The sequence below is a fragment of the Gopherus evgoodei genome, chromosome 2, assembly GCF_007399415.2.
Source record: "Gopherus evgoodei ecotype Sinaloan lineage chromosome 2, rGopEvg1_v1.p, whole genome shotgun sequence".
Taxonomy (NCBI): domain Eukaryota; kingdom Metazoa; phylum Chordata; order Testudines; family Testudinidae; genus Gopherus; species Gopherus evgoodei.
Genome location: NC_044323.1, coordinates 18741897 through 18755041, shown reverse-complemented (window position 1 = coordinate 18755041; position 13145 = coordinate 18741897). Strand labels below are relative to the sequence as shown.

Below are 13145 nucleotides of genomic sequence, written 5' to 3'. Positions count from 1 at the left end.
ATTTTGTCACATCAGAATAATTCTGAAATATCTTTAATGTTACTTTCCTTCTTATTGAACACAGGAGGAATTATTTGTAATCATAAACCAAAGAATAGTTATTGTAGCAAAATGTTTAACTTCAATGTACTATACTGTTTTAAAAAAAGTTTGCAGACATTATTTTAACGTATAGATAAGGGGTTCTCAAACAGGGTCGGGACCCCTCAGGGGGTCACGAGGTTATTACATGGGGGTCACGAGCTGTCTGCCTCCACCCCAAACACCGCTTTGCATCCAGTGTATCTAATGGTGTTAAATATATTAAAAAGTGTTTTTAATTTATAAGGAGAGTTGCACTCAGAGGCTTGCTATGTGAAAGGGGTCACGAGTACAAAAGTTTGAGAACTACTGGTGTAGATTGACAAATTATACCAGGGAATTTTTTGGATGGAGGATATGCTGGAAAAAACTTTCCTGCTTTGACAAAGACTATAGTTGGAAAATGAATTATCATCATCATCCAACTGGCTCCTAAACCAACCTGCATCTGTATTTTCTCCCATTCCGTTTCGCTTATTAACGGGGCAAATTTTTCCTCCAGCTGTTGAAGCACATTTCGACTTGCAGCTATAGAAGAATCAATTTCAGAAAAAAACTCATCTATGTTTGTGTCGTAAGAACTCAATAACCGATTGCTGATCTCCTGAAACTAAAGAACAAGGGAAAAAATTGCCTCCAGTCAGAACTGAATTCTGTTCAACAACTACCAGCACAGAATTTTCAGAATTATTCATAAGTTGCTAAAAAATCAAGAAAACACATTATTTTAAAATAAACATTATTTATCAAAACAATACTTGATCCTTGGCCAAACAGTGCATGCTACTACTCTGTCCAAACATGATGCATTGTTACTTAAGATGTACAAAGTACAGACATCTGCCTTTTTTGTATTAACTGTCCAAAAGTCTCTATTTTATACTCTTAAAGGCTTTAATTCGTACATGAAGACAAGGTTCGTTTGAAAGTACAGTTCTAAGCCCGCAAGAACACATTTTTTTAAAAAGTGCCTGTACTATGTTTTGTTAACACTATTAACAGCATCTAACCAAAGTATGTGCATCAAACAATAGTGCTGAATTATTTTTAGTGCATAATGCTACCCCCAACAGAAGCAGGAGGGTTGTTGGTCATAATGGCATGGATAAGAGACTGTGCCTAAAGGGGTGGGGTGCAAGAGTGCATGCTTGGCAAGGCAGGAGTAGGGGCTCTTCTTTTCCCCCTCTCCCATTGGCTGTGTTCAAGGGTTCCTTCCTCCCACATCTATTTAAATTCTTCCAGGGCTTTTCCAAGTTGCAGTGCAGGAGATACGTTTTCAGGATGCTTGGGTCTGACTGGTTGCCTGTTTGGGTTCAGGAAGAAATTTTTCCAATGGCTTTTTCCTCTCTTGCAGCTTTATGGAGGCACAGTTCGATTGTACACAGTATGACTTGACAATATTAGGAAAGATAAGACTGTCTAGCTCATTGCAACTTAACAGCTGGTGTTCAGTGTGAGTAAAAAGGGCTGGAGACCTGGGATTTCACTGGCAGACTTTGTATCTAGAGGAGAAGGGGAGACCATAAGTCTTCAAGGACTGAGGTACTGCATTGGTAACCTCTATTCCCTGTGGGATGAGACTATAGGTTTCAGAAATGTAGCTGGTGCCCAAGGGGTAGACAGAATAGGATCTACCTCGAGTTATTAATTACATGGTGGGAGACCTATAACCCTGTGCTGGACCCAGCTAAAGGCCTGGGATTTGAGAATGGGGGTAGATGTACAGCATCCCCCCTCCAGTATTAAATTATAAGAATTGCTGTCTCCCACTCAAATCCATCCCAGGAGTGTGTCATTCATTTGCCTGTAGATCCTGATAAAAGACTTATGTGCATTATCCAACATTTGAAGAGATCAACTTTGTGGCCAAAGAAGAAATGAACTGAAGTATAACTGACTCTCACTCCATCTCAGCCCAGCAGACTGAGGCCTCCGTCTCAAATAAAGTCCCAGATAGAGTCTATATTTCCTCTCATCTACTGTAATCAACACAGTGCCTGAAAGCTCAGTACAGAACACTCATCTTAGAATTACCACACAGCCTGCATCCTTTGAGATTCTGATAACATTCTATGGACAGGAATGGGTGGTAGGCCAACTTCTATGGACTCCATTTCTCTCTCGAGAAGAAAATGGGGATTATTCAGTGCATGTGTTCTTTTGTTTGAAGTCCACAATCACAGGAGTCAATTCACTTACAAAGCGACTCAAGATCACCGGCATGGAAGTTTTTCCATGTCAAAAGGGCCTGCATATAAAGTTTTCTCCATCTGTGTTTGACAGTGAAAATATGTTTGTTTCCCATGTTTGTTTTTTTCTTTTGTCCTCAGCCAGATTCAGTGCTAGACCCCCATGCATGCAGCAAACTTTTTGCTTCTTTTGTCTCATTGCTTGAGTACCCTATGCCTGGGGAACATGTACTTCCCTGCAAATACTGACTTGAAATTGGATTGCATTTGTAAGATAGGATGTAAGTATTAGACCTTCAGTGTTAGGCACCCAGCTGAATGACTTGTTATAAAATCCCAGTCTTAGCTAACATTTCAAGACATGATTTTTAAACTTTGTCATTAGTGTAGTGCAGAATTAGTGGCAGACATACCCTCCATGTCAATTAACCTTCCAAAATTAGTTAGCAAGGTGTGTGGATGTTAAAGTCAGCTTTATAATGAAACTCTTAACTATGATCTCTCCATAATCTATTGTTTCTAGCTAAAGTGAATGCTTTGAAACAAAGGAAAACTTTAGAGCCACCCAGAAAAGGAAAATGATGAGAAGCTTTATAAGAGCGGAGATGGGTAATTTCTGTCTTGTGCAGAAGTTTGATTTGATATTTTTTAGTTTGTTTTTCCTTTTAAGCAAGAAAAGTGGAAACTTGTTCATTCACACTGACTGGGAGACCCACTATGGTTGACTGCATTTTGCACTATAGCAAAACACAAGGGTGAAACCATAAAATGTGTTTGTTCATTTAATTTGTCAACTGCAGTTTAGGTTTAATTATGATATGAGAACACTAGTATATGAACAATAGCATATATTTTTTAAATTGTACGATGAGGCCCCTTTAAAGCATCTCCTTGTAAAACTTTCTGAGAGGTGGGGAAGGGGGGGTTGAGAGAGAGAGAGAGAGTGTGTGTGTGCATGTGTGTGTGAGAGAGAGATTGTCTAGTACACTGCATATTAGTGAGCTATTCCTGTACTTCCATGGTATCCTTTCATTAAGAAAAGATCTTTCAGATTCTATCACATGCAAATATGTTCATTGACCTTACATTTTTTTAAAAAATCCAAACCCTTCTCCCCTTCAGTATTTGCTTTTTACATGATTTCCATATAGTTCTAAATGACAAAATTGTGACTCTTTTGGATGAGATGAACAATATGTATTGGACTAATGGGATTTTATTTTAATCCGGTTATGAGTGCATATACTGCCCTGAGTGTTTTAGTGAGCTAAGTCTCTGAAATTACATTTATTGTAAAAAAAAAAAAAAAAAGTTATTGGAGTCTTAATTTGCCTTACCTGAATTACTGTCAAAGACTAGGTTTTAGAATTTAATTAACCTGTTCCATCTTTTATATAAAACCTGCTTCTGCTCCTAGTAAAGTCAATGTTAAAGCTCACTGATTTCCGTGGCAGCAGGAGTAGGCCCTTACCCAGCATGATTCATGGTCTCTGTTCAGAAAGAAATCAAGCCAGGATTGATTCTTTAGGAAAGTTTTTCTACAGTACACAGGAAGAACTATGCTGCACAGCCTGCATTATGCCTGGCTCTACCCTGGCTTTCAATGACTATCAAATTGGCATGTACCTTAGAAAATTATTTCCAGGAGAAACCTATAGGTGCCATCAGAAATTAGCATACATTAGAGCAGCCCTGAGGCTGCTTCAACTTTTGCTGGCGGTCAGGCAGGGGCCAGAATACCAGAATATGGCGAGTGCATAGATAATTTAAAGCAGTGATACTCAATAGGTGGCCTGCGGGCCAAATGTGGCCCACCAAACCTTTGGGTGTGGCCCACAACTTCAACTTAAAAATGTTTATAATTAAGTTCACAAACAGTGATGCACTACCTATCATTTGCCTATGATTTCCTTAGTAAATAACTTACTGGCAGTGCTTAATTTGTAGTGAAAGAGTTGGGGGGGCAATCCTGGCACAAATTAAGCACTGACAGGGAGGCTGGAGAGCAGCGACTGCTGGCCGGGTGCCAAGCCCTGAAGGTAGCGCTGTCAGCAGCAGCATGGCAGAAGTAAAGGTGACATGGTATGGTACTACCACCTTTACTGTCTTCAGAGCTGGGTGGCTGGAGAGCAGCAGCTGCTGGCCAGGAGCCCAGAGGAGCCGAGGATGTGAACTTCCAAGCCTAAAGGTGCTGGGATTCAGCCACAGCAAGCCCCAACACAAATTAAGCACTTCTTACTGGATCTTAAGTTCTCACAGTTGCATCAGCTGCAGTTGAGCTAGGACAATGCCCATTTTTCCATCAGTGATGGAAATGGAGCCAAAAATGCATGTGAATGGGAGTAAATGTCACCAGGTCAACAGCAAGAAGTGAGCTTTTAACTCAAACTGGACAGTAGATTTTCTTTTTATTATGCCACCTCATTTAAACACAAAACCTTTGTGTCTAATGTGCGACACCACTGTATCCATCTGTAAGGTCGTGAATATGAAGTGCCACTTTGAATGAAAGCACGGTAAATTCAATTCAGCCTATCTCCCTGGCAGTGTTGCAAGATGTGACAAAATTGAAAATCTGATGTCTTCATATCACACTTCAAAAGCAATTTAAGTGATGCTGCCCAGCCATCTGTTTGTTAGATTTTATAAAAGTGAAATTTTCAAGGAAGAATTTTTGTGCTTAATACCATTAGAAACCTACACCACAGAAGAGATCATTTTTGAAAAGATAAAAGGCTTTTTTTGAAAAAAATGGTTTAAATATGTAGAAAGTAAACTTGCTTGTTACAGATGGAGATCCCTCCATGACAGGGAAAGAGAAGGGCTTTGCTTCATATTTGGCAGTGATACACTTCTCTGCATCATTCACGAGATTGTCCTGTGTGGTAAGTTGTCTGGGGACTTGAAAAAAGCCAATTGGTATAGTGATGAGATTAGTGAACTACACACGCTCAACTTCTAGCTTGCAACATTGTCTTTTTAAAGCTCTTTTACAAGACATTCTAGCCGAATACAGTGGCCAGTTGCAGCACGACGACGTTTGCTGGTGAAGTTGGGGGCAGGTGTTAAAGAAGTTTTGTGCGCTTCAAAAAGAAATATTAGACTTTCTTTCAAACTACCAGACCAACAATGCTTGTGAGTTCATGGAATTTATGAATGATGTCCCCTCCATGTCACAGGTAGCTTATCCGTGCAATATAACTAGTCACTTGAATTTCCTCAACTTGCAGCTCCAAGGCCACGCAAGCAGCGTCAGGAATCTGTTTGAAAAAGTGTGTGCCTTTCAGAGGAATTTTGAAATCTTTTGGACAGACTTAATAGGAAAGATGTTGCATGAATTTCTAAAAAATCTGATCAAAAATTTTAAAATGCGATTTGAGAATTTTACAATTCTTAAGGATTTGCTTTTATTTGTTCATGATCCATTTGTTGCCTCTGCCGATGGACCGTGCCCTTCTGAAGCAAAGAACGTTCTTGATTCAATTGCTGAAGGTGCCTTTCAAGCTTCAGAGCTCAGACAACTTGATGGCAAAATTCAGAGAAGTGGGACTTCATGATTTTTGGACTAAATATGCTGACCAGTTTCAGAATAGCCAGAATCAAGCTATCTATCTTTTAACGATGTTCAGATGAACGTACATCTGTGAATCTGGGTTTTCTACCATGAACATTCTAAAAAACCAACACTGCAATCGCCTGACATATAAGCATTTTCCCCGCCTTGCCCTGACCACCTACAAACCGATCTTCACAGAGCTTGCCAGAGATCATTGATGTCACCTCTCCCATTAGAGATTACCACAAACACAGGTAATATTATTGATTCATAAACTTTGTTAAAAGATAGAAACACTAATACTTAGGTTGTAATCAAAGATTTATTTTTTTGCAGCTGAAGTTTCTTGTTTGGTTAGGTTTTTTTGACAGCCTTCTGCACAAATGACCTGCCTCGTTATAAAACTCTCAAATCGGCCCACAGGTAGATCTAATTGAGCATCACTAGTTTAAACCCACCTTTGCTTCATTCTCTGTTTCTGTGATGAGCACATGAGCAAAGTGACACAGAATATGGAACCTTATAATGTATAACCTCAGTGTCAGTTTCTACTCCTTTTATCTTTCCTTAGCCCACGCTATGACGGGAGCATGTGAGAAAGGCATGCTGCTGCTGGGGATGCGCAGACAGTAAAGAGAGCACATACTGCTGCTGTGAGCTAGAGGCAGGGGAGGAGCTAGCTTCTTCCGGAAATCCCAGCAGGGTGCTGCTCAGTGGGTCAAAAGTTTTTTCCACATAGCCCATGTAACTCAAAGTGAGAAGCAGTACATAAGCTTGTCTGACAATGGCTGTGCTGTTTGTTCCTCTTTTCCTTTGTTGGACTCAGCTGTAAGAGGTCTCCCATTCACTCCTCAAAAACGCACCTGTGTTTTCCTTGCCCTACTCAGCCAAAGGATGTTGGGTCCTCTCATCAGGCCTCCCTGAGCCAAAGCCATAGAAGAATTGGAGGAGAATTTTTTTTTCCTTATGACTGATCCAGCAAGTTCCCCTGCATGGATGCTACCTGCTTTAAGGTTTCCAATGGATTTTCTGCAGAAGGACCCTAGCCCAAGCCATCACTCAGGAAGTGGAATCAGGGACTGGAAGACAGAAATGTAGCTAACTCTTAAAAATGGGGGTTTCTGCTAAAAGGCCTATAAATATTTAAAGTCTATACAGGAAGGGATAAGCACCCTTTATAGAATATGGAATAGGTAGTGTTAATATACTAGGCATTATGTTCACAGTTACTGATGCTAAATCCTGATCTGTGTCAACGAAAAAGTTATTAGATCATTTTGCTTTTCAAAAATTTGAAACTGATTAATAGGTAAAAGTGCTACTCAGCCTATTGGCTCCTCAGTACATCAAAACAACTTATGTCTGAAAGAATCCTTGAGTAATTAATCTGTATCTTTTTGTGATTTCATGATAGGGTCATTAGGGAAATATTTCAGCTTGAATGGTGTGACAAACTAGGAGTTCTAAATACTTTATATCAATATGCAAAGTGACATCAATCATTTGCAAGGCAACACACTAGTTCTAAGATTAAATGAAATGATGCAAACAAAAGCACCTTAGTGAACTCTGTACAGAGAAGCCTTCTTAAGTGATCCATCTTAATGTCAGTAAATTGTTTACTAATGTGTTGACTTACTGCAACCCTCAAAAGGAAAATGAAAAGGCTGGAGTTTACAGCATATCAAGGAATCAGTTGATAAGCTTTTACTGGTTTAATATCCTCCTAGTCTTGCTGCTTGGAGCCACTTCAAGTTAGCAACAGAATGTTTGCCATCACCACGTGATAAAGGAAGTCAAATGACTAAGCAAACTCCAGGACCATTATACTGTTTGGTGAGATTTAAATTAAAATTGTTGCGAGAAATCATGTGGAGGGGGGGAAGAGGAAACTAAAGTCAACCACACAGATTTACAAATGACTTACCTAGCTTCCCAAACAATGGTCAGGACTTTTACTTAAACTGGAGACAATGAAATGCATTTGAAAAGATTTAATTGCAGCAATAAAAGATCATACCTCAATTAAATGACTTATGCAAGCAGACTTTATAGATAAGGATCAAAGAAATTTACCACCGAACACACAGCATTCTAGGCAACACTTTGTTTTCTGTACACACTGATGCTAAAAAGTTGCATAGCTTGGTTTCAGTGACCTTTCATATTCCCTTTGATCTAAATTAGTAAGAACTTTAATAGGTTAGTATAATAAGGGCTACTGTATCTCCATCAGACAAATAAAATACACTTTTCTGAACAAAGATATTTCAGGCCTACATTCTAATTCGATGGCAATTGTTTAAGACTGCAAAACTAGACCTTTGACCTTTGTGGGCTTGCCAAAGGAAGTAGGTCTATATTTTAAAAAAAATCTACTTGCTAACCCCCAATCTCTTAATTGTACCACTGTTCAGTTCTGTTAGCAGCCGGGAAGTGACATTTTTAAGAGCATGACACAAGTTTATGAGAAGAGAAATGCATTTTAGAAAAGCTTTTTTCCATCTGGAAATGGACTGCTATATTACCCAAGTGTTTTATTAACAAACACACTAAACAAAGGTATGAAAGCTAAAAGTGGAGAAAACCAATTCTCATTTGAAAGCCAGAGAAGAGAACTAAGAAAAATGAGTGTGCATCCCTTGATTGTGATTTATACTTTCTAAACACATTCAGACCTGGGCAATCCAAATCAGTATGCGTTATCCACGTGTGTCTGAACAGAAAGAAGAAAAGTTGCTGCCCTACTTTCAGTGCAGGTTCATGAAGTGCCTGTGAGCTAGCCTTGGAAATATTTGTAACTGAAGCTGCCAATTCTGAATCTTTCAACAGCATCATGTTGCTAAACAGCAACAGTGAAATTACCAGTATAAAGCCCCAGTGTTCAAGTATTACACGTTTCCCATTTTGCTTTTTTAAAATGGGTTTGAAATTAAAAAAAGGCTGGATATAAAATATTTTGTTTAAACATTAATCAGTGTTGTGACACACATGCTTCTTGAGAGTGCTACTGCCCTTGTTTCCTGTCATAATTCTGATGCCTTCCTTATTGTGTCAAGTTTCTTTAAGTGGCATTTAAAATAAAAAAGGTGATTCCAAATCACCAGCAAGAACTGATTCAAAAACCAAAGCAGGAAAGAGGGAGAAGAGAGAAGATGCCAAGGAGGTGCAGCAGGTTGGCCTTTTATAGTGGCAGGTTCAGGTAGTATCATGATTGTTATACTTGCACCTAGTGTACTGATTTGTATATTGGGGAATGCATAGGAATTGCCATACTGGATCAGACCCAAAGTCCATCTAATTCAGTATCCAGCCTCTGACAGTGGCCAGTATTGGATATAATATAATAATGGAGATATACCCATCTCTTAAAACTGGAAGGGACCTTGAAAGATCATTGAGTCTAGCCCCTTGCCTTCACTAGCAGAACCAAGTACTGATTTTGACCCAGATCCCTAAGTGGCCCCCTCAAGGATTGAACTCACAATCCTGGGTCTAGCAGGCCAATGCTCAAACCACTGTGCTATCCCTCCCGCCTTCAGAGGAAGGTGTAAGAACACTGCAGTAGGCTGTCTTCTCCCCTGCCCCTTCCCTCACATTAGGACTCATCCTAATCTCTAATATTTGGTGTAAGACTCAAAGCTTGAAGTTAGTATTCCTTCCAAAATGTTTATTAATAATGAGGACTGTGGGTGTTCTTGGTGTCCTTGTAAAGTGTCCAATACTCTTGAATCCCTACACTCTTGGCCTCGACTATAGGTGACAGTGCAAATTTCTTAGGGAAAAATCAATCTGCAAAGAATTAAATCAACTCTAAGCCTCTTAGCAGACATGTGAGATGGCATATTTAAAAGTGTTCAGCACCTTGGGACTTTGCTTCCAAAACTGTGGCATTTTGGGGATAGGGACTGTGAGATGCTTATTAGAAAGGAGACAAGTTAATATTCTGGGGTATAGAAAATCTATCGAGGTATTTACATGGCTCCCCCTCACCTAGTGTCTGAAGAGGACAGTCTCTATCTACCAAACCTTCCATTTCTCCCAAACTAAATTTAAATGAGACCTTAAGGTCTCTTTAGAAAGTATAGCTAGTTCTCTTTAGTTCCGTCCTGTAGGTTTTGTAACAGTTACAAAGGCCTGCAGTAAATATTAAATTGTCAGATTTTTAAGGCTGAGAAGTATTTTTGTTGCAGTAGGATCCAAAAGCTCCAACCATGACTGATGCTCCACTAAGCTAAAGGCTGTACAAACACACAGGAAGATGTAGTCCCTGCCCCAAAGAGCTTACACACTAATCAGATGCAACAAGTAAGTATAAAAACTGTGCTAGGGAAAAGAAGACACAGCAACAGTAAAACCTGGACTGCACACACGCTTTTACCCTTTTAGCTAAAGATGTGGGCTTTTAAATCAGTTTAGTTAAACTCGTACAACGGGATGTGGATGTTGGTTTAAACCTGACATATCGATTTAGTTTGCACCAGCTATGAGTGTCTACACAGGAGTTTGCCCCAGTTTAACTACATTGGTTTCTGTGTATAGTTAAGATGCGGGGGGTTGGAGGCGGGAAGGGGGCATGAGGTCCTTGTTACTCAGAGGTGCTTGGCAGCTTATAGGAGATTGTGGCTTCATGGGAGGTGGGCTTGGTGGCTGTTGGGGAGGTGTCAGATGGGTATTTGTCACTGACTAATCTGGAGAGTTGGGCTGAGCTGCCTGTCGCTTGCAACAAGGGAAGAGGGAAACTGGGAAAGGCTGAAAGTGGAAACTCCCCAGGCTCTTTTTAGCTGGCTACTTCAAATGAGCCAGATTCACTCCAGTGTCCTAGCTCCCAAGACAGAGGTTAATTGCCCTATACAGTATCTGGAGTTCTTAGAGATGTGTCCCCCTATGGGAGCTCCCCTTGAGGTGCACATACACCCCATCTTACTTCAATCAGAGATTTTTGGCAGCAGTGTTCACTCAGTCTGCACATGTACCTATCCTTATGCTCTGTACTTATGGTATATAGGATTGCAATGGATAAACTGTCCTTAATTAACTTCTTTACCACAAAGTCCCACAGAGACAACACTCCAAAGCAGGGGGCAAGGAGGGTGGGTAGTGGAGCACCCATAGGAACCCACATCTTGAAAACTCCAATTACTGTACAGGATAAGTAACCTCTCTTTCTTCAATGGGTGTCCCTATGGGTGCTTCACTTGAGTTGACTTCCTAGCAGTGCTGTCTGAAGGAGGTGGGAGCTTTGCAACTCGATCTAGAACTGTTTGCAGAACCAAAGACAGCATCTGCCTGAGAAGTGTTAACTAGGGCATAGTATCTGGAGAAAATGTAGACTGAAGCCCATGTAGCAACTCTGCTTATTTCCACATCTTTCAGCAGAGCAATGGATGTGGACTGAGACCTAACAAGTCCTGCGAGAGAACGTTCAGGGGAAGGGTCAATGGTAGGTTTGATGACCAGCTGAGAAAAGAGCTGGAAAATGTAAGGGAATCGGACAATTTGGTGCAATCAAGATGACTGTAGCTCAGTCTTGTTTGACTTTTGTTCAGGACCATGAGGATTAGCAGCACTGGAAAAAAGGTATATAGAAGATTCTTTGACCACAAGAGGAGAAAGACATCTCACAAGGAATGATGGTCCAGACCTCCCCTTGAGCAGAAGTTCACGCAGCTCCAGCTAACAATGGTGGCAAAGAGATCTATCACTGGAAATTCCCAGGTGAGTAACCTGTCTGTGGATTTGTTGACTTCTCACTTGCAATCCTGAGTGAAATGTCTGCAGAGGACATTGGCTATGATGTTTTGAAAGCCAGGCAGATAAACTGCTGAGAGAAGGATGTGGCAAGCTATGCACCAATTCCATATCATCATGGCATTTGAACAGAGGGAGGGAACTCTTCTCCCCCCCCCAATAAATTTATATTGTACATCATGGTCCTGTTGTCTATCGTTCTGTGAATCAGTGGTCCCCAATGTGGTGCCCGCGGGCACCATGGCACCCGCCGGGGCATTTATGTGCGGCTGCCTACTGACAAGGGAGCGCTGAGGAGCGAGGCTGTGGACAAGCAGCCGCCAAGAAGCAGCAATGTCAAGAAGCATCACCGCTGAAATGCCGCTGCTTCTTGGTGGCATTTCGGCGGCAACACTTTTTGATGCTGCTGCTTCTTGGCAGCATTTCGGCGGCTGCTTGTCCAGCGGCTGCACTCCTCGGCGGCATTTCGGCACCTTGTTGTTCGGTGCCCACCATCCTGAAAGGTTGGGGACCACTGATGTGAATGGATTGACCTTCTAGTTTGGGAAAGAAGTGCTGGCAGGCATATCTTATGTCCCTAAATTCTGGGTTACTGACTGCCATAGCTTCGAGAACACCCTTAGGTGGTAATATTGATGGTAGTCCTGGCCCACTAGAAAGTCTACAGACTTCTTGTGAGAAGAGTGTATCATAACATGCAGGTATGCATTCTGAAGTTCGAGGGTTATGAAATAGTCCCCCAGATCACGGGGTGGGATGATAGCTGCAAATGTCATCATCTCAAACTTCTGAATCTTGATGAAGGTATTCAGCATCCTGAGATCTAAAATCTGTCTCCGCTTGCCCTTCTTTTTGGGAATGAGAAAATATTTGGATTAAAATCCTCTTCCCTTGTACAGTGGGAACTTGTTCAATGGTTTCTAAGCAGAGAAGAGACAGAGTCTCCTATCTCACAAAAGACTTAAGAGATTGGTCGCTGAAAGGGATAGGGAAGGGGAATGTGAGGCAGGGGCATGGAGTGTAAGTGGATGGAATACTCTGATGTTATAACTTTGAATACCAATCTGTAGGTAAATCAGCTCCCATGAATTGTGGAAATGGGAGAGCCAAACTGTAATAGGTGAGAGAATAAGCTAAACAGAATAGTGCAGTATCAGATCAGAATCACGAGAGTGTTCCAAGGCATCCAAAGGAGCTCTTCATAGATGATTCCTGCTGTGTCAGTGGGGTTGTAATGGTGAAGGCATATCTCCAGTTAGGTATATCTCCAATTATTATTAAAAAAAGCCTTTCCATTTGTGTAGTTTGGGTCTCTTCTTAGGTGGCTCAAGTCTTATGTGGTAGGTGGAAAATGGGGGTGGACAGGACCTCTGAGTTGTTTGAGACCTACTGAAACCTTTTTTTTGCAGGAGTGTGTGTATATATACCCAGAGAGCAAAGGACAATTCTAGAGTCTTTCAAGGAAGAGGAGGTTACTTACCTTGTACAGTAACTGGACTTCTTCAAGAGCTTCAAGATACATGTGCACCTGCGCACTCTTGACTGAAGACTTTTCTCAGTAGCATCTG

The 13145-nt window shown here is 41.0% G+C and overlaps 1 protein-coding gene across 2 annotated transcripts in view; it reads right to left on the bottom strand.

Annotated features, from left to right (window-relative positions):
* The window catches only part of RNF32 (ring finger protein 32), a 59420-nt gene that overhangs the window by 7565 nt on the left and 38710 nt on the right, over positions 1 to 13145 (bottom strand). For both annotated transcript variants that reach the window (XM_030550103.1, XM_030550102.1), the window contains one exon: positions 524 to 691. In XM_030550103.1, coding sequence (XP_030405963.1) covers positions 524 to 691 — 168 coding nt within the window. The remainder of the gene's footprint in view (positions 1 to 523; positions 692 to 13145) is intronic.